We start from the raw sequence: 21,353 nt of genomic DNA on the forward strand, positions 1-21,353 counted from the left end.
CCCTTCATCAATAGCTCATTATTTCTTATAAAGGTTGAATACTACTGAAAGCATTCTGCAGCATTGGCTGTCCCCTTCCATACGTGAAGTCTGTCCAATAATGGGCTTTTGTTTTGCTATGTGAACCTGTGTTCTTTTGCCTTAAAAATCACTGAACTTTATCTTTTTGGGTTCTCTCTTTCCAAACTTCCTCTTACTGTGGAAGATTAACCTCAACAGAAGGTTTTTCTTTGTCTTTGTTCTACTAGCTAGAACTTTTGACATTATTTATTGTAGCAGATGCCAGTTTTAGCGCCTGGAGCTGTGTCGTCAATGCGTTGGGACCTGTTGCATAAATTCTGAAGACTAAGGTTTATCAGAACTCTGAAAGATTGCAGAGATTGAGCATAGAAATCAGTAAAACAGTGATGTGGTGAATGTGAGATGAAACTGATGCAGTTCCTCATGTGCTGTTTGCAACTGGGACTCTGCCAGCCACGAAGTGGGTGATAGCAAAAGGGAATGGGGCCTTTGTCAGCCAAGCAGCCAAAGGTATTCAGGAGTTGCTGGGATTACAACACAGATGTCCTTTGCACGAGATCCCTTTTTTGCACAAAATTCATTATGGTACGTGTAACTTGAACTCCTCTGCTTTTTAAGCCCTCCTGACTTCCCGTCTCACTTCTGGGAAGGCGAGTCTTTCCCTGGAGCTGAAGAGCACAGTAGCACTTGCTTCTGAAGCTCTGTGTAAAATGAACATAGGTCACGTCTTTCAGCACAGCCTACTGTGTCCTGGACAACCGAATGTATTAGCGGAACATGAAAGTGTAAGCATGTTGGTTGGATGTGACAGATCAGATTCAGAGGCTCAGAAACCTCCTTGGCTGTACTCTTCCTTTGGATATCTCAACTTCCAGGTTCTCCCAGTATTTTATCGCAGTAAGTAGGCAATACCGTATCTTGAAGGGTGAACCACAAGTCCTAGAAAAGGGAGAGGCATGCTTTATATATGTAAGCCCCAAGGCTAATAAACTTTTCCTAGTCAGGGCTGTTTGCTCTGCAGCTGTAATGTGCTGTTCTAGTTTTCAGCTGAAAAGGATTATTTTCAAACTTACTTTAAAACTTACCATGATTGTTCTTGCTCACTTAAACAAAGAAAGGAAGGTGAACATTTGGGAGGATGAAGGAAATAATGTATCAAGAAACAATAAACAGACCAAAAATCTTTGCATTAAATTCACCACAGAAGATTTTTGGGTTTTTTTGTTTTTTTTTTTTTAAACAGCTGGCAAGATTGTGAGACCACTTGCCAAGAAGTAGAAAGTCTTGTCTTCAACTAGAAATGAGTGAGGTTTAGTTCATGGTATAGTCAGAAAGATAACTTGATTTTCAGAAGACTGTAACAGCTATGTGTAAGCGTCAATAGCAGTCAAGCTTCGTAAGTGTTCTCAGTAAACTCACCTCAGTGTCTTCACTTGAACTGGCAGAAAGCTACTAAAGATGCACTGTTTCCCTTGACAGTTAACACAGTCCCTTTACTAACACTCATAGCCATTTCCTGGTGATAGGAGTGGTGAGTAAAAAGACCCCGTTTGCTCATGTTAGAGAACCAAATGTGGGTACTTCTTAATGATAGGCTATTAAAAACCTGAAAGGTTTTAAGTTAAGTAGTTAGTGTTGGTACGTTAGTTAAGCTACAGTCCACAACAACCATGAATGTTCCCAAAACAGACACCATTAAGAAAATGGCACAGTTCAGACAAGTGTATATACTATTATCAGTTTGTACTGAGGCCATCTCAAAGTGCTCTGTGAAAAATATTTTATTAGGGCATGCTGGGGACAATAAGTACAACTTAGGTTTCCATTTCTGAAGTATAGCCATGCGAAAAGTACTCCGAGGAAACTGCGTCTCTGATGGTTACAGCTCCTTCATCAATAAGCATGTTAAGATTTATTAGGGGTATGCACTTTAGCATTTTATAAATTTATGGGTAACTTCATAGATTCCAACAGATTCCTTTGTTTTTTCATCGTAGTCATTCCAATCCTACAGGAAATAAGATTTCACAGTATTAGTCACAGGATAGAATGCAATCATGTCTAAAACACAGACTGGAATTCAAACAGAAACTAAGCCTTACTCAGAATTTGGGTCTTAAATTTCTGTGGAAAGCACTATGCAGTCACTGAGCTGAGTTCTGATAGCTGAGAGAAGCAAGAGCACTGACCTGAAATTAAATGAGCTTCAGTCTCAGTGTTTTTATTTCAACTTTTTTTTTTTTTCTCATATGTAGTCCACAGTCTGTAGTGAACAAGACCGCAACTATGGCAGATGAAAGGATTATCTATAATTTACAAAACCCTAGTCAGGTGGGTAAGCAGACAAGCAGATCTGTGCCAAGTAGGATACCAGGGAACAGATTTGACCTTGAGATTCTTGCTCACAGCCAAGGAAGATTTGCAGTGCTGGAGTCATTATCCTGAGCTTTGAAGGACAGTGTCTTTATATTATTTTTACTATCTCTGTGTGCAGGAAAAAGTGCAGGCATCATCTTAAAAAAAATAAGTTCACCACTGTGAATAACCCCAGCCATTTAGTACTCCAAGTATTTACTCTCTGGAACTCCTGAGTGACTTAAAAGTTGCATTTCTACCTTTGTCAGCTGCTAAGCTATGCATACTTCTAAAATGATGCTGTTAGTAATGCTGGTTGTTCATAGTTGATTTAGTTTCTCTCTCCAGCTATGACCTTCCTTTGCCTATATGAAGGAGCAAAACTAGTTTCTTGCATGTGCAAAGTGTGTATTTTAGACTGGTGACTTAAGGAAAGTAAGCTAGATAATTAGATTTAGTAATGAAACTAAGACAACATACCTTTTCTAACAAGTTTATGTCATTGAAAGGTGTACCGGATTCTGCACCTTCAGCAGCAAACCCTGCCTGCAAGCACATTTGCAGTAAATTTTTAAGAGTAAGTTGTACCAAGAAAATAATTATCATTGAAATATGTTTAAAGAAAGTAACTCAGCACAAACTTTCATTGTATTTCTTTTCAATTAGATAGAAAAAATGGTCACGCTCTTCCCTGGTTAAGGGCCAGTACAAGGTTTGTGAATTGGGAATCTATAAACTACCACAGAGTGAAATGAGGGAACATGATCCTCGATTTTTCCTAACAAAAAGGTATTTCCAAGTATTCTAGATAATGTTAAACCTGAGTTTCTAAGTTTATCTAGTAGCATACAACTACCAGTAGCTTTAATTTGCATAGAGAATCCATACAGGCATTATGTATAAAGTAGCTTCATAGTAAACTTGCACTGCAAGAAAAAAACCAGAAAGAAAACGTGGAATAGAGTTAATAGGTTTGGCTTAAATATTGTCAGATCCCTGTAGAGAAGGAGCAGCTTGTATTTGATTTAGGTACAGAAGTAAATAGCAAGCTTTAGGTGAAAAAAGTAGGGAGTTCTTTACTGTTGCTGTAAAGTGTTGAAGGAAAGGATAGCTCTAGGAAGGAAGTAGCACTATCAGTGGGGTATGGCAGAACAGCAAGGTGGTGGTTTTTTCTTCTATAGGAAGAGCTCTCTCATTTTAGGGTTCACAGTTACCCTGCTGTAAATTAAGTTTTACTAGTTTTAAAACAGAATTTAAAAATCTCAGCCACCTCTGTAACATATAGGAAAGTCTCTCACGTTGCCATTTCTAACTACAGAATTAAAGTATTTTGGGATTTGAATGGAAGGTTAATAAGCACTTGGGAGTTAAATAAACTATAGAGTGTGGCAGATGTCACAGCAGGAGAGCTACCTGCAAGGCACAGTCTGAATATGGCCTTTATGCAGTTGTCAGAAGCCCATCTCAAGGGAACTACAAGGGTTGGAGAGGAAGATCAGCAGCATGGGACAACAACCCAGAGCTGCAGTATAGAAGTGCTAGGAAAATAAAAGAAGCCCTGCTTGTGCCACCTGGAGATACTCATCAGCCCTCCAAGTAACAGAAGGCATGTGGCTGGAATTACAGGCTTCTGTACCAGACAGTCAGCGGGACTTGTGTCATTAGAGCTTTGGCGTCAGAGCAGAGACTTGTTTAATCCCTGCAGAAGGGAGCTGAGCCATGCAGTGACTTGCCTGCGCTCTGCTGACTGGCAAAGGACCAACAGCTAAAGCATAAACACGCCAAAGAAGCAAAAATTCCTATTGGTTGTTGCACTTTTGTTGCCAATGAAACTATTGGTTGTGCCACAAAACAAAGAAGCTTAAGAAGGTTTAAAAGAATTATTATAGAGAAACCTCAATTTTTTAGTTGAAGCATTCACGTGAGGGACAAGGACAGGAAAGGAGCTAAACTGTCCTCAGGTAAAACCAAAAATTATGTATCAGATTTGCAGTAGATCTATCTACTTAAGCACATTAAACAAGAAAGGCAAGGAACTGGGCCCGGGGAATTGTCCTTGCCCATTATCAGAACACACAAGTACCCAGTTTGAATGTGTTGGTGCTACTAGGTAGGAAGATTTGTATCAGAGAATTGAAGGATACTTTCTCCTCTTTCAGACTCACAATTTTTTTTTAGAAAACTACTAAAACTACAGCATTAAGCCACTCTAAACTGACTTCAGGTATGGCTGTATTATATCTTATCAAAAAATACAAAGAAAATACAGTAATGCTATGGCATTACGCTATGTTTGGTGATAATCAAAAGCCAGATCCAAGGCTGTGGAGAAGTCAGGGTGGCTTGGATCATGTCAGATACGAAGCAGTTTATAGAATTGTTTGGAACTGCAGCAGGCTACATATTTACTCATTTGGGCATCAGGAAATTATCTGAAACATCTGCTCGGGGATTCAACTGTACTGTCCAATACAGTGCACAGACCAGACTTTGAGAATATTACATTAAAAGCTTTATTATAGCTTGAAGACTTTGTTCTGCAGATAAAAATAAAATTGACAGCTACAATGCAGAGCTATAAACATCTAAATTTGTAATCTTCTCATAGAGTTTTCTTGAAGTGCAAGGTCCTAGGTCTGGCTGCAAATCTTTCAAACAGGAATAAATTAATAACCATTTTGTTCCTCAAAAGATGGGATTTGCTTTAATAAAAGATGACATCCTGCTGCACGCTGCAGTGGTGATTTTACTGATAGCAAATTTGTTGTAGGATCGCTTTATTGGTCTGTTTCTTAGCACAGTGTCACAGTCTGAGGGAAGGATAAGACAGGTTTATATTTGTCAGTCTACACGTAATCCGACGGGAATAATAGGTTAAATATAGTAGGGAGTTAACTAGCGTACAGCATGACCATGCACAAGCAAATGAATGGCTGAAGACTGGCATGGCTCTGAAGAAATCCTTTAACTCTGAACCTTGAGGTGTGCTTTGCAACAGTCTTTTAACTGCTGCTGATCTTCAGTCTTTGATCTAGCTTCAAATGGAAAAATGCCAATATTTCTTACGGCTTTGGTGATGTCAAATCTCAAAGAGGATTTTATTTCTTTTAGAGGCTATATACTGAAGACTGTTCATAACCTGAACTTCATTTATTCTTTGTAACACACCAAGAAGAAAAGTGGCACTCTCCTGAATGTGGCTATCTAATTACGTACTCTTGCAATGCCCATTTGGGAAAGACTCTCTTTTGCAGTAACCTGGGCAACGAAGACCTTTCAAATGAATTCAGATGAGCAGTGTTGAGTCACCTGTAAGGCAATTTGAATACAACTCCAAGGTGTGTTTATTTTTACTTTTTAATGGCACAAAGAATACCAGAGTTATTAGTGTTAGCTGCTTGTGTTGGAGTCAAATGAAGTAAAAGAACTGTGAAGAGGACGGAAAGCTGGGGAGGTCTAGGACATTCCAGGAAAAGCAGTACCATTTCATATAGTGTGTATTTTATCACTCCAGAGTTTATTAAGAATCGCTCTTAAAAACTGAGAAACAAATAACAAATAAGAACTCGCCTGTGGTTGGAAGTCAACTGGTTCCAGACCTCGGCATTCAAACTCCACTATCGTTTTGAATTTCTCGCTGTCTTCAGCCTATAATCGAGTCAGGATACCATTAGTTTTCATCAGAGAACGACAGTGACAAGCATTAGTCTAGGAATGAATTGCTTTAAAGGCAGTACTATCAACTCTGATGTCCCAAGTGACAGCAAAATCCTAGGGCTCATTTAATAAGTGGTCATTAACTAGAATTTCTTAATCTCACACAAGGAAGCCTTCAAAAGGAAACTAATATGGGCATTACAGAATCACCTCTCATTTGCGTGACAAAATCTTGCGGTTTGCTTATGAAATGGGTCAGATTGTCCTACACTTGAGACTGTGCAGGAGTCTACAAGGGACAACTTTCTGTCAGGAGAGAATACCAGCTGTTTGTGTTCTTGAAAGAGGAACGTGGATAAAGCAAAACCTCAAATTATTATTGCTTCTTTTTCTTTCACTTGTGATATAAAAGAGAAAAACTTACGTTGTAAGGCTTGATTGTCTGACTTAAAATATCTAAAAGAAAACATCAGAAGTGTAAAAGTGAGTGGCATTATGTCTTCAGTTTTGTTCAGCACAAACCAATCACCACCACCTTCTTTTGAAGAAATTTCCTTATACAAAGTAATCAAGCAGTTCCTGCAGTTCCTGCAGCTGGCCCTCAAAAGGTAGAACTAAAATTTTCTCACTTCTCCTGAGAAGTTTACATTACACCATTTTGTTACCCTACCAATACAAAAAAAAATTTGCATGGTTCTGTAAAATGACATCATGGATACAAGTTTTGTTCATGCAGAAACCTGAACTCACTAGGAGGCCTTGCTGTTTCCTTCATGAGCATGATGACAAGTACATATCTGTTGTGAACTCAAGAACCAGGAAGAAAATCCCTGGTGAACAGTGTCAAGCAAAAATGAGACTAAAAATAAACTCAGGATAAGTGTAAAATGGACAATGCCTCTTGAATATTTGTCTTAAGTACATACCAATGGAGTTCTCCCTGGAGCACAGCTTGCATTTCTGCACCATAGTGGCACTTCCTCTGCCTCCTTTCAGGGGAGCACTGTCCTAAAACCCACGACAACAGAGACATCATTTTTACCTGTGCTCTGGCTGAGCCACTGGAAACCTCTGCAAAGGCAAAGTAGCTTTCACAACAGTGGTCTTTAGCTTTTTAGAAATACTGCAATGAGAAGGCTTTTTTTACACTAGAGATCTACAATTCAGAAAGCTGTTCTAATTCTGTTCTAGACAAAATAGTAAATAATGGACAGTTATGTCTTGTCCATTTGGGCACGTATCATTAACTCCTCAAAATATACTTACTGTTCAGTAGTATGCAAAAAAAAGGGATGATTATTTCTAAGAACAGAACCTTCTCTTATCTCTGACAAATTTTATCCTGCTTTTGCAGTTTCCAAATGCTAATTTAGCATGCTTAACTCACTTTGAATTACCTAAACTTGTCCAAAAAGATTCCATCAGCATCAGAGAAATATGCTACGGGAACAACCTTATTCTGCTATCACTTCATATCACATAGTTTTACAGAAATGTGGCCTTTCAAAGCAGACGTAAATACCCTGTCACCAACAGTCACCATTCCAATGGTGTATTTCAAAACCTCCAAATTACTTTTTTTTAGTATGACAGCATTTCCTGAGTGCATATAACTATTAAAATAGCATCTCCTCTGAAGGGCAGGTTGTCACATCCCTGACACCAAGATCCCTTGTGTGTAACAGGCTGGGCTTTTTTCTCCTTTTCGTTCCGATGTAGGTTGTAACAGAGTGACATACCATCAATCGCAGGCACTGCCATTTTTCAGAAATTTCACCACAGTTCCCGCATTTCAGCTGGAAAACAAGCATAAATAATTTAAAGCTTGCCCATAATAATGGATTGACAAGATGAAGAAACTCAGGCGAGCCCTCCAGATTTGCAATCCCCGCTGTTTCACAGCTGAGCGGAGCCGCAGGCAGGGATCGGCTGCTGGCTATCCCGACAGACCCGTGAGCTGTCGCGACCTGAGGCTCTGCCGCGGGCGGAAAGCGCGTTGCAAAGCACCGTCACGAAATCAAAGCGCGGTGCTGAGCGGTGGCCGGTGCCCAGGGACCCGCCGGCGGGGCACCGGCCACCGGCCACCGCTCACCGCTCAGCACCGCGCACGGATCCACGGCACGCACTAACGCGCATATCCCTCCGCCGGTGCCCCCGCTGCTGCCGCGCAGCCCCGCGGTCTCCCAGCACCGGGAGCGCCGCCCCCGCGGCCCCGCCGCACCTTGAGGTACCAGTGGAAGTCCTCCCCCTCGGCCCGCAGCCGGGTGATGTTCTCCAGCGTGGCGCGCAGCTGCAGCCCGATCCTCTGCAAGGCAAGGGGCAGCGAGGGGCCCTCAGTCAGCCCGCCCGAGCGCGGCCCGCCTCAGCCCGCCCCTCCGCGGCCGCTACCTACCCCCATGGCCCCGCGGGGGGCGCGGCGGCTGGCGGAGGCGCCGCGCCACCGGGCCTGCCCTGGCCGTCCCCCTCAGGCCCCGCCGGCCTCCTGCGGCAGCACGGCGGGTTTCAAGACGCTCCGGCGCGGTTTGGTCGGGTTTTTTCCTCTACCCTCCGCCCCGTTGCGTGTGTGCCCTCAGCCAAGATGGCGCCGGCGGCACGGCCTGTCACCGCCCTGCCGGGTGAGGGGGGGGGGACAGGCGGTGCCTGTGGCCGGGGGGTGAAGCCCCACGTGCTGAAACCCCAGGTGCTGGCACAGCTAATAGGGGTTAGAGGTTTTCACCTCACAAAACCCGTGAGGAACATCCTCAGAATCCTGGACCAATGCAGAGGTCTTGCACAGAGCTGTAGAAAAACCGCCACGCTGAAGCTGAGGCATATTTGGTCCTCTTTAAGTGAATACTGCACAATAGATCTGCTAGTCTAGAGCTTAACTAAATACATTGCTTTTAATTTCAGGTTTTCTAAAGCTGGACGGGACTATCGGTGCAGATCCAGGATGGCTGCCAGGTGGCCTGCTGTCTGCTTCTGCTCTGAAGGCAAACAGGTAATTGCTGCAGCGGGTCATTATCAAGCTGATGTATGTCTTTGCTCCAACTAGTAACCACATGCAGAGTTAGGGCTTCAGTTGTTCTGTGTACTTGAGTTGGCCAACAAAATAGCCAGCTCAGGATAGTAACAAAAGTTGATCTTGACAGCTGGGAAAAGCTTCATTTTGCAGAGCCTGGCATTTCCATTTCCTACTGCTGCATAGATTGAGAAGTGAAATACAGCTTTGTGTGACACAAATGAAGGAACATACCTTGAATGTACCATGATAAAAAGAAGTGTTAGGAAGTCAGTTTCTAACTAGAAATTCTAAATTAAAAATACAGATCTCACCATTTTATTAAGACAGTCACTGACAGTTTATAAAAAAAAACCAACCAACAAAACCCCAACATACATAAAAGCTTCAGGCCTCAATAGTGAGGAATCAAAAGAGCATCCCCACCCCCCCGTACAGACATTACAATACAAATTTCCATTTGTTTGATTTAAATTGGCTTAATTTTGAAGTGTAGTCCAATAAGACTGAAGACTAGACACTTCAGGTCCTGGACCAGGTAGTAGAACACTCTCAAGCCTTCTGGATCCCTGCAGTGTGCAACAGAAGGAAGGGAGAAAAAAGTTAATTGTATGTTCTAGGAGAGCAGTTTATAGAACTAACCTATTAAACAGCCTACAGGGACTTTTCAGAGGTCCTCATAGACATTAACGGATTTGTTTCATTCTACACTGACTGATGAAACATTCTGTACTCCAAGAATGCACGTTTTAAGTCTTACAAAAATGTGCATTTTCATCATGAAAGCAAGTTGTAACACCACTTTGTCTCGATTTAAAAAAAAAACAACAATACCCAGTCTTTTCAGCTTCAGTGAAACACAGAAGCACTGGTTCTCCCAGTGTGAGACCGAGAGAACACTGGCATGGACAACCCAATGACAGTTCAGTTCAGAGACTGAGTAAGTCTAACAGGGGTCCCTACAGTAAGGTTAGCTGCTCACAGTTTCAAAATACAGCGTGTAATGCCACAGTATAAAAGCATTTGGTACATTACGCTGGAACGCAGAGCACTTGTGCCCCAAGGAAACGATCTGCACTTTGAAACAACATAAAATACAAGTACCTAGTAATCAGCAAGTTCTAATATAGGTCATTTCACAAAAACACCAGCAACATAAGAAAGCGGAGGACATACTTGGATTGATTTACATCAATGAGTGAACCGATTTTTGATGTGGTAAAGGAGATGTGCTCATCACCGATTACTATTTCAAGCTCCTGAAAAAGAAAAGATTATATAGAAACTCAAACTATTGTTGTATGGTATTGGTTACAGAAATACTTAAGTACTGAGATGACAGCTTTTCCATTTTTATTGCAAGGGTATCGAACACAGCAGGCTTGTGAATCACAGTAACTCTCACAACTAAATTTGCATTTAGGCACCACTCAGGTTTTAAAACACTATTTGTTTGCCTCTTGGCTAAAAACAATACTGGCTTAAAGAAAATCTTCAGTTACACTTCTAATGAACTAAGATACAAAAATTAAAGCAGCAACTCGAAAAGGCATTGCACACCGACCTGTCGACCCACTCTGTCGGGAGGCGGCCACAGAGCATCATCTTCTTTCGTGATTTCGCTGTCGTCGATGATTCTCTTCAGCTCCTCCATCACGCTCTTATGCACGTAAGCCTACGGACAGCGTTCCGACGTGACCGACCAGCCCCGGGCCCCACCTGGCTCGCTGCCCCGCATACCCTCCCGCACGAACCACCCCCCGGGTCCCGGCAGCCCCCGGCAGCGCCCGGGCCCCACCGGGACCCCGCCGTGCAGGGCCGCCTCCCCACCTCCTTTCGGATCATCACGTCGTTCTTGTAGTTGCTGTTGTTGGCGTAGCGCAGCTTCCCTGCCGAAGACAGGACGGGCGTTAAAGGCCGCCCCGGCAGCGCTAGGCCGCCCCCCGCCGCGGCGGCCCCCGGCCCGGCCCCGCGCCCCCCCGGAGCCGTGAGAACGGCCCCGCCGCCGCCCGGCCCCGCCCCGCCCCTCACCATCGGGCCGGAACTCGAACTCGAGGAACTCGTGGCCGAACTTGCCCTTGTGCCCCACGTAGTAACGGAGGTAGAAGTCGCTCGCCATGGTCCCGCCACCGCCCCGGCAGGCACCGCGGCGGCGCGCGAGAAGCGCGTCACGGCGGGCGGGGCGAAGCGCGCTCCCGCTCCCGGCGGCGGTTGGCGCGCGCCCCCTGGCGGGCCCCGGCGAGCTGCGGGCGGGCCCGTGAGGGGAGGGCTGGGCTCCCGCGCCCTCTGCCCGCACCGGGAGGCGGCTCCGCCGCGGGAGAGGGGCAGGGCCGCAGCCGAGGCCCCTAGCAGCACCAGGCGGTACAAGTGAGGGGTGCCGCGCCCCCTCCTGGGGCCGACGTTCGGCAGGCGCATCCCCGAGGCGTGCCCGGGCAGCGACGCCGCGCCGTGTTCTGGTAGTAATGTTTGCACTGTTAGACAGGAAAAGAGCCAGAGTGGTGCCTGATCTGTCACCTCCCCTCGCCCCGCCGCGGTGGTGGCGGCGGTGGTGGCGACGGCCGGGGCACCGCCGCTGGCCCCCGGGACGGCCGGAGCCCACTCAGGGTCGGTGGGCCTGGCAGGGCCCTCGTCTCAGGCCCGGGCGGCCGCACCGCGTGCTCAGCCCTGGAACCTGTGGCTTTTTTCTAGGCGGAAAATGAAAAGTATTCACTCATTGCTAATAAAAGCTTCCTTGTACTATTTAGACATAGTAGTAATAAAAGAAAACTGAGGAGCAGGTAGCTTTTTATTATGAATTCAGCCATTAACGTTTCGCATTACTGCATTAGAATCTGAATTGTGCCTCCCTCAGACGAAGGCGGTGACCCACCCGGTGGTGGTGGGTGCTGTGCCCTGGGCTGGGTGCTGCCCCACGCAGCCCCTACACCCCTCTGCCGCCCTCTCACTGCTCCCGGTTTGCTGAGGTACCCTCAGCACTGGTGGCCTGAGGTCTGAGAGTGATGGGACTGGTGGCAATATCTGCCTTTTTCTTTTGGGGGGAACTGCAGGGAGAAAGGAAAGAGCCTGAGACATGTCATTTAGTAAAATATTCCCTTCTGAAGGAAAAAAAAAATATAAATAGGGTGTCTCTTTTGCTGATCACTAGAAGGGGCACTTTTTATTGAAGACACTGAATGAGGGGGGACATTTTGTACTGCCGTAGCGCTGATGAACTTGATTTGGTTTAGGTCGTGCTGCAGTCACATCCCAGGTATAGGCAGTTAGTGCAGGGCTAATGAAGCTCACTCTGCTTTAGAGTTACAGCAGGGTTAATTATGGTAATATTTACTTCTATGAACTGAGTGGAAATAACTGAACTGCTTTCAGGTGTAATCTGTGGAAATCGCAGTCTTTGGTATGGTGTGTAATGCTCAAATAATCTTTTTGATCTCAGTTAATTGTGCGGAGGAAAGCCCAAGGTGTTTGCATCTGGGCATAATTCATATGTAAACTGACTAAACTAAACCCCCCATTGATAGGTCAGATTTGGTTGTAGTTTGTTTTTCAGGAGCCCTGTATGTTTTGTGATCTAGTGTCCTCTTCTGACTGTGTAGGAGCTGTGAGCTTTCACTAGGACAGTCAAACCCCCAAAATGTTGGGATTGGTTGTTGATTTAACATAAATTATTGCAGTGAGAGGCAGTACAGTAGTTTTCTGGAAAAATCTGAATGTTTAAATCTAGGCACTTATAAATTAAATTTAAATAGCTACTTTGGATATATTTTAGGACTTCATTGGATTAAAATAATGGCGCAAAGAATTGTCTCGTTTAACTTAAATTACTATTTGCTTGGACCTAAAGAGACTAGTCACTGGACACACACAAAATAAATAACAATTATAGACTCACCAAGAGTGAGAGAAGAAAATAAAAAGGTAGAGGGAGGTGAAATATTTAAGGCTCACTTTTGAACAGATAATGGACTCTAGTGTCATTCACTGCATGGTAATAAGTCCAGCTCCTTCTCATCTTTCTAGGTTGGACAGCTTATGTTCTTTTCCCAAGGGAACTGGAGAATATTGAAAGACAATGATGAGGAGTCTGGAGAAATCTATTTATAAATAAAGATTAAAAACTAAATATGCACAATTCAGCTAAATGATGAAGCAGAGCATTTTTACATCGAATCTGGCAGTACTCATTCCATTTGTATTGTGGTTTGATTGTTCTGTATGATGTGGCATATGACATGATGTGTTGTACTGTGTTTACTCAGAGAAAATTTAATCCTTACCTGTAGTTAAAAGTTAATAGAATGACATCTTCAGAGTTCTGCCAGAAATCATTACAAAAGTGAAAACATCTTTTGAGGTTAGAGTTTTTTCTATTAGAAAATAAGATTATGGTTAATTTTGAAGAAAATTCTACAGAAATACCTCAGAAGGTATTAAATTGTTAATGAAACAAGATACAAGTTTGGCAAACTGAAATAACATTAGGTGAAAGATGTTCACTAAAAAACCCCTCTGAAATACTGTAAAGGGTGTTTAGTTTTTTTAAAAAATTCACTATATGAAGGTTTTAAGAGTATAAATCTTAAAATAAATGTTAAACCACTTTTCTTCTTGCATTTACATTGTGGTTAGGAATTCTGGAAATATTAGGTCTGGCCGGGTTTGACTGGAAGGTATATTTGATTTCAGAACATACATGAGTTTTTTCTGTTCACAGCTGAGGTGCTAGGAGGCAAAGTGAGAACTGTAATGGAAAGCTGCCCTGCATAAGGAAGTTGGTGTGTGCACTTTGCCTGGATTTATGTCTTAGTTTACTTCAGTTTAGCTCCTCATGGGTAAGTGACTGGCACATGTGAAAGATACATCCTACACTCACTCCTGTTTAACTAAGACGGATGTTACACTAATCCAATTAAATGACTTTCTGTAACCTCATAGACTCTTCTGGTTTACAGCTTCCTAACAGTCTCATTGGATGCCATTTTCCCACTGGAGCAGTTATGGTAAGAAAGACCTCAGCTTCTGTGAATTAAAGATAGTACTCAGCCCGTTCTGCGTATTAGTTCTAAGTATATGCGTAAGAAGAGGATAAGTGTTTTGCAGGAAATGTTGGGAGTCCTTTCTTCCTGTTAAAAGTAAATTGGGGTTGCAGTCTCTCACAGCATTTAAGGATCAAACACATGTCTTTTTATTCCATTTCTTCTTCCTGAGTTTTTCCATGTAAAAAGATCTAATGTGGTTATATTGCCTTATTCTGTTACTGTCTGTCTGCTTACAGGAAGCTGATGTGGTTCATTGCTCTTCTGTCTATCCAGTAAGAAGCACTTTCGGTGCCACTCCATGTACAGTGTGAATCTTTGTTTAAATAGTATTGTCCTTTTGTAGGAAGATTTCTTGAAAGTGATCACTTAATACTGCCCTAATTCTTTAAAACTAACGAGTACAAGCTAGCAAAGCCCTCTCATACAAACAGATGGGAGCTACCACTAGGAAGCTTTGCCAGATGTGGGCTTCTGATGAGAAAGTTTTTCTGGAGTGAGTTCTGTCTAAGTGGGACAAAGTCATGCCTGTGCTGCTGGGCTTAGTAGCTTGGGTTATTGAATCAAAGGTCCCCATATACTTCCCATCACAATAAACCTACCTGTCTATCATTCTGTCATTTATGGCACCTTTCTGTTAAAATTTCTGGGGTTTTCTCCAGTCCTCTCACTATTTATCTGGCTATGGATAGTATCCAAAGTGTATTAATTAAAGAAAAGAGTGTTCTTTTGTAATCTCCAAGGGCTGGTTATAATTAAAATAGGTGACTAAAATTTACTGGCTTGTTGGCCGTAGTTTCCTGGGTTTAGGCAGGCCCTTGGTAGTAGCTAATAAATGTGGAAAAGCATTAATTATTTTTCATCTTTGGGCTTGAATATTCACAGTTGCACTCTGCTTTCCTTATGAATTTCCATTCTATAAAATATCTAGAAGTTGGCCCTTCAGTAGAAGAGGCATACTGATACAGAAATAGCTGACCAATTGCTTTCTTAACATTTACAGGAAGTGCAAAGAAATTAAATCATGAGCCTAAAAAAAGAAACACTCGCATTTGTACCAGGTTGAAGGGTGGAACTATTACGCTGCTTATTGTATGAACTTGGTCATCCAATCTGAAGGTAATACCAACTATAAACTCTGTATGTTCCTCTTCAGTACTGTCAGGTTTGACTTCAAGTTCAGAGGGTGTTTTTGTGAGAGAATGACTCCACTGTAATTGTCTAAATTGTTTTATAAAACTTTTTGAGAATATCAGTTGCATTGTTGTTTAAATTGCTACATTGGAAGGAATAGCAAATTGGAATATGAGTTATCCTGAGAACCTGCATTTGAATTCATGTGGGAGGTGTCAACTGTCTTTGAGTTCTGTATACTAATTCTAACATATTTTATGATGAATGCATATTATGGGTAAGATAAAAATATTTTTTGCTGTGTATGTATTAGTTTTTTGTTGTCTTAAAATGAATGTCATGTTTGATGGCATTACGGTAGATAGTGTATTGCTGCCACAATGTTGTTTGAGTGATCTCGACACATTTGTAATCAAAAAGCATGCTACACTTGAATGCACTGGCTTAAGGTTGTGTTTGTGAAAGACAGAATGTCTTTCCAATGTGTGGGTTGTAGTTCTTTTCATTCTGTTTAAAAGCATATACAGACACTAATTGTTCTGTCTGAAGAAAATATCTATAAATGCAGATTTTTAGCATTATTATTTTATATGATAGAAGGATTGTAATATGATAATATGCATATCAAATCTCGATACTGATACTAATTTGTAAAGTTTGGGGTAGTGGGTTTTTTGTTGTTGATGTTTTAAGAAGAGCAATGTTTACATGATTTTCACTTCTGACCTATGGGGAGCAGTTTTGTATGAGACTTGGCAAAATGGGGGAAATCAGATAAACATGCTTTTGAATATTTCTATTTGGGTTTTTTCTCATGTCAGTAAAAGCTGGCAGAAAGCTCTAATAAGTCAACCTACTTCAGAGCCTAATTTAACTTAGTTTCAAGGTTGCAAGATGTATGAATTGTTTGTATTTTCCTGAAAACCTGTTTATGACATTGAAATAGTTGTAATTCTGCTATGTTTTTCTCTTCGTTAGAAGTGTTGAATATTTTGGAGAATTGGGTGACACATTTTTTTTTCATAGATTCTAGATATGTCAGGTTATTTTCTGATATTTTCTGTCTGTAACTTGTGAAGGTATGTCCTAAACATGAAAAGTTTTATGCAGTTGCTTTTCCTTTTATCTACAGAAGCTTTAATTATTTTTGATTCCTTTATCAAAGAAACTAATTTCACAGACTAAATTAAGACAATATAATATTTGGACGTTAATACATTCATAAAATGTTTCTTTAAAATGTATTTGATAGCATTTCATGTGTTCCATGGTGTGGATTTTGATTTTGCATGTAGATCCCTGTTATACCTGTGTTACTTCTTCAGTTACTGGGAAGGGAATTATATCCTAGTTTTGAGGAATGTTAATTTCTGTGCCTCCATTGTCTGAAAGATAATTAGTATCAAAATACGGCTGAGTCGGCAGTCTGCTGTGGCTGTTCAGAGACAAGACTGTGAGTTTCTCTGTTAATACTAAGCTATGCATTGTAATAGGCTATTTAAAAAAGACCTCCCACTTTGTATCTTGAAATTGCAATACAGGTAAATTTTATCTACATGGTTAAAAATACAGCTCTGTAAGAAGTAACATCTACTTGGTTTTGGTGCCAAGTAAAATGACCTTATTGCTCTGTGAGGTAAGGTTTTCCCTGCTGCGCTATGCCACTGTTGCCAGATACTGACTGACAGACGTTCTTTGCAAATGCACATCCTTGTTTACAAGGCAATACTTGATGACTAAGTAAACAAAAATGCAGTGTATTGATGTATGTATTAGAAGAAAAAAAAATCCTAAACTTAGTGTAGACTCAGATGTGTAAATGAGTGTCTGAAAAGGAGAAAGATTAATGGAAATTAATGGAGAACAGGACTGGAAGGGACTGTCTTAGCTGCCATGTTTGTCCCCCTATCATTAGACAAGATCTGCTGTGTCTCATGTGAATCTCTTAGTGAATTTTAATGAAGATTTTTTATTTTGGTTGATTTTGATTTTCTGCTTTTTCTATGGATTGTTTTTGTGGCAAATGCAAGTTTATAATGTAATTTACTTTCTCATTTGAAAAGTCAGCTCCCATATGAATCTGGTTCTACCCTCTTTGGTTTGGCAATGCTAGAAGCTGGTGTGTACTCTGGTGTATTAAAATTGCTAGCCAGGAAGAGTAACAGGGGCGTGGAACAGATGAATCCACCTCATAGCTTTATTTCCACAAATAATTTAAGAAAATAAATACTACTTATTTCAATTGGCTTTTTTCATGGTAGAACTAACTTCAACTTACACAAAATATTATTTGCACTTATTTAAAAATAGATGTGTGTTAATTCTCACCTCAGAATTTTACAGAGATATTTACGAGGGCTGACATGGAGGGCTGAAGCTTGTATCCAGTGGTTTCTTCTGAGATGCAGAAAGAATCTGGCACATCTTGACTGAAGTTAGCATGTGTGAATTTTCCTCTAAGTAGTTCCCCCAGATTGTTGGTATTACATAAGAAAAAAGTATCTTACGTCACTGCATGTTTCAAACTTTTCATTTAGAAATTAGCCAAGTGCTGCAGTCTGTTCATGTATTTCCGTGGAAGCTGGTGTTGCTTAAAAAAATCTGCCAAACTGTTTGAAGATTCCTCAAGTGGCAGGGAGCAAAATTATTTATTTAACCTTTAGCACATGACCTTCCTTTAGGTGCAGGTTATGTCTACAAAAGGGCTGTATGTTTGTGGAGATAATCAAAGGAGTGCTGAACATTTTCCCTCTCTAATTAGAATGTCCCAATTGAAATTAGAATGTGCCACTTGAAAGGACATCTTAGTTGTGTCGAGATGCTCAAGATGATACTTCAGACTGTGCTACTATGCAACTTTTCCTTGCCACCCATGTGGCCTTGCTTTGTCTTCAGTAAATGAAATGGTTTACCAAATCCAAGTTTTGATCATCTGACAGAGCCTTTTGACACACCAGAATTTCACAAACTTTACAGTAGAGGTGAGAGACCTGGGGCAGTGCATATATAACAGAAACATTTGAATTTTACCTTTACAGACATGCTTATGCTGCTCTGAGTGGACCTTATGCTCTCTGTTATGCTTTGAAAAGAAGCTGAATTGAATTTTATTTCTTCCTAATTTTTTACCTGTTCTTCTGCATACTTTTTAATTGGTTTTGCATTTCATTTTTTCTCATGCTTGTTTGCTCCTCTAAACAGCTCATGTTCTTATAATGTGTTTGATTCTGTTATTTGGTTCTTTGCTTTTCCCTTATTCTGTAAAGAAGGAAACTAGTCTAGCAGGTCTGGAAATCCAAACATAAGGCTTTATTAGCAAGAAGGTAGAGACCTCTGGCATGTCCTGTCTTCTCACAGAAAACTTCCAGGCCTTACTTGTCCCCTGCATGCATTGGATTTTCCAATCTCTACAGCCATTTGAAGATTTATGTCAAGAAAAATACATTGCTTTCCTTTTATGTAGGTAACTGTACCTTTGAGCAGTCTTTGATCTGGTGGATGCAAAAGTACCATCCATTTCCTGTGCAATCCTTATTTGTAAAACCTTTGTATAATTTTCAGGGATCCCTAGCAAGAAGCAGGCAAACCCTCAACTTTCAAGAGAGCCCTTGCAGATAGACTTTATGTGCAGGAGATGTGCTGAATTCATTCTGGGTTGCTGTGGCAACCTTTTTCTTCTTTATCCAGAAAAGACTGCTTTATCAGTGAACATACACTTTCACAGTACCCTGTGACTTTTGTTCAGGGTGTTCATGCTCTTAGAAGCAATAGTCAGTTGGGCCCTGAAATTAGCAGTTGCAGGCCCTCCTGTACATCTTTGCTCACTAATGCTCTTTGTCCTTCAGCTGTAAGTATACTAGTATTCCCTCCACATTCTCTATGTTTTTTGGCAAAAGACTGACCCTTCCATACTGCATGGGGGCATATAATTTCAGATTCTGTATTTTAAGCACTATTGTTTTATAGCTAGGGGATAAAATTCTCAGTCCTGCTGTTCTTCTGTCCACTTTCCCTGATCTCAGAGTTCTTAGTTATCTTTTCCAAGAGTCTCCTTTGTTGTATGTAACTGCTCTCTGGCCCCTAGGAGCCATCAGATTGGTTCTGTTTCATGTTACTTACAATTTTTCAGTGATAAAAAAATAAGAGGATGGAAACCCAAACCAAGATGAAAATGATGGTACTGACTGTAATAAACTAATCCCTTTCCAGAAGAGAGGGAGTTATTTCTCTGTGTATAGATCTCATAATAAAGTGAGTTGACCCTGTCTCAAAAAATCATTCTTGATTTTCAGTCAAGGTAACTGTGACTAGAAATCTATCCCATTAAACCATGGAGATGGTGCATAAGCAGTACCTTATTGACAACGGTTCAGCGGAGTGGTAGATGGCAGCTTAATGAATTAATGTATATATTTTTATACATTTCCACATATGCAAGTGCATATGCATGTTTTTTCCTACATAAAATGAAATATCTTGCCCACAGATGGCTCTTGGGATTAAAAGGATTGGAAGTAATAACACATTTTTGTTTTCAATGAATAAACCTGTTTTGCAGTTATCCCAGTCGGCAACATCCATCTGTTGAACATTACTTGGGCGCTGCCCCCCACAAGAGAAAACTTACAGGTGAAAAGATGTTTAGACTGTGTCATTACATTAATTAATTATCATTAATTTTCATTATATGTCGGTTTCATGCTGTTTATAAAACAGTTTGTGTAGAGAATTCAATAAATGATCAAGACTTAATCTCCTCATAATACCACAGAAAAGGCTAATATGAAGGAATATATTTTATGCTTCTGATTCTTAGAGAATAGCATGCAAAATGGTGTCAGTATTAGGTGTAATATCTCAATGTTGGCATAATAGATACAATATCCTATAAACACATCTCACTTTTAACGGTCTTCATTGTACAGGCCATGAACTGACATTGTGTGTTACAGGATCCTGAGGAGATGCAGAGCTGGTTTGGATGGCTGGTCATACCCCAGCCTTCATTGCTTTTGGCCTCTGGGCCCCTTGCCCAAATACCCACTCTGGTTTCAGCACCAGCCTTTGTGGCTTGCTAGCCTGTGGGGTCTTCGACCCAGCTTTGAGGGAGATGTTACAGAGCTCTTCTTCTACAGAAGCTCCTGTGTTGAGGTTAGGAGAGGTGTGCACATTCTTCCCCTCTATGGTGGCACAAAACTCTGATTTAGGAAGAACAAAAGGGTTTAAGTGCTTGCCCAATCACTTTGCATCCTGCAGTGGAATAAGAAAGGTCAGGCAATAACTTATGCTCTAAAAGAAGACTTCAGTAGAATGGATTTAGTTTATTTAATAGTAAAGAGAAGGTCATGTCTTTTGTTCTTTTATTCTCACATAAATTGATTTTGTAAAGTTGAAGTTATGAAGAACACATAACCATTTATGTTCTATGGCTTTGTTATTTTGCTACTGGAGAAAAGGTCATCATCTCGGTGGGTACCTTATACTCCATGGTCCATTAAAATGGCGTTATTTCTGCTGATGCTGAAGCTCTTTTTTTTCTTGCATTTGTTTTCTCTTTTCTGCTTTTTCCCCCTAACTTCACCTGTCCCAAGTCAACCCAGCTCCAACTGGGTACTTTGTCGTGCAGTCTAGTATATCAGAGGTGCTTGCATGTGATTATATCTTTGTTTTATTTGGGTTATAGCAACTTGAATGTCTTGGCTGTGCTAGCCCGATATGCCACTTAGATTCACATAGATGTTTTTCATGTTTTGTTCACTGTGCAAGAGCTCAAAGAGATTTCCACTGTAGTGTCTATCCTTAGGGGAATGAGTTGCATTATCTGTCTCAAAATGAAGTGTCAGTAGAAGGCAGTGACCAAGAATTGGCATTCTTACTTTTTCATTGACCTCTAACTTCTCAATATGAGGCTTCTCCAAGAACTGAAAGCCTTTCTAACAACTCAGTCTATTCCCTCTTTTTTTTTTTTTTTTTTTTTTTTTTTAATACTCCCACACACACCCTGCCGATTTCTACTAGAGCTCTAACTAAGAAAATATGAGGGCATCTCAGGAGTGAAAGCATCTGAGAGGAAGGAACCAGTTTGGGGGCTTGCAATTCAGCATGCTGAAAAAAAGCAAACCAAAAAAGTTGGGAACCCCAACCCAAAATCT

At 41.4% G+C, this 21,353-nt stretch overlaps 2 protein-coding genes and 1 long non-coding RNA gene across 5 annotated transcripts; 1 reads left to right on the plus strand and 2 right to left on the minus strand.

Annotated features, from left to right (window-relative positions):
- Nucleotides 1-1,787: 1,787 nt before the first annotated feature.
- Nucleotides 1,788-8,596, minus strand: CZIB (CXXC motif containing zinc binding protein). Of its 3 annotated transcripts, none has more exons than XM_055815854.1 (8): nt 8,426-8,596; nt 8,255-8,338; nt 7,773-7,829; nt 6,960-7,041; nt 6,458-6,489; nt 5,943-6,024; nt 2,857-2,918; nt 1,788-2,029 (listed from the first exon to the last, which is right to left on the minus strand). In XM_055815854.1, the coding sequence occupies exons 1-8, from the start codon at nt 8,429-8,431 to the stop codon at nt 1,952-1,954; spliced, it is 483 nt and encodes a 160-aa protein (XP_055671829.1). In that variant the 5' UTR covers nt 8,432-8,596; the 3' UTR covers nt 1,788-1,951. The 3 variants fall into 3 exon arrangements, with proteins under 3 accessions (XP_055671829.1, XP_055671828.1, XP_055671830.1); XM_055815853.1 differs by having other exon boundaries at nt 2,857-2,922; nt 5,947-6,024; nt 8,426-8,592; XM_055815855.1 differs by lacking the exon at nt 8,255-8,338 and having other exon boundaries at nt 2,857-2,922; nt 5,947-6,024; nt 8,426-8,593.
- Nucleotides 8,597-8,746: 150 nt separating this feature from the next.
- LOC114010552 (uncharacterized) lies at nt 8,747-17,554 on the plus strand. The gene is made up of 3 exons (XR_003552019.2): nt 8,747-9,013; nt 13,746-13,863; nt 13,984-17,554. It is a non-coding gene; the product is annotated as an uncharacterized LOC114010552 (long non-coding RNA).
- On the minus strand, nt 9,337-11,222 carry MAGOH (mago homolog, exon junction complex subunit). Its single transcript, XM_055815856.1, has 5 exons — nt 11,066-11,222; nt 10,865-10,923; nt 10,599-10,709; nt 10,211-10,293; nt 9,337-9,603 (listed from the first exon to the last, which is right to left on the minus strand). The coding sequence occupies exons 1-5, from the start codon at nt 11,151-11,153 to the stop codon at nt 9,504-9,506; spliced, it is 441 nt and encodes a 146-aa protein (XP_055671831.1). The 5' UTR covers nt 11,154-11,222; the 3' UTR covers nt 9,337-9,503.
- Nucleotides 17,555-21,353: the final 3,799 nt, after the last annotated feature.

The sequence above is a fragment of the Falco peregrinus genome, chromosome 10 (genome assembly GCF_023634155.1).
Source record: "Falco peregrinus isolate bFalPer1 chromosome 10, bFalPer1.pri, whole genome shotgun sequence".
Taxonomy (NCBI): Eukaryota; Metazoa; Chordata; class Aves; order Falconiformes; family Falconidae; genus Falco; species Falco peregrinus.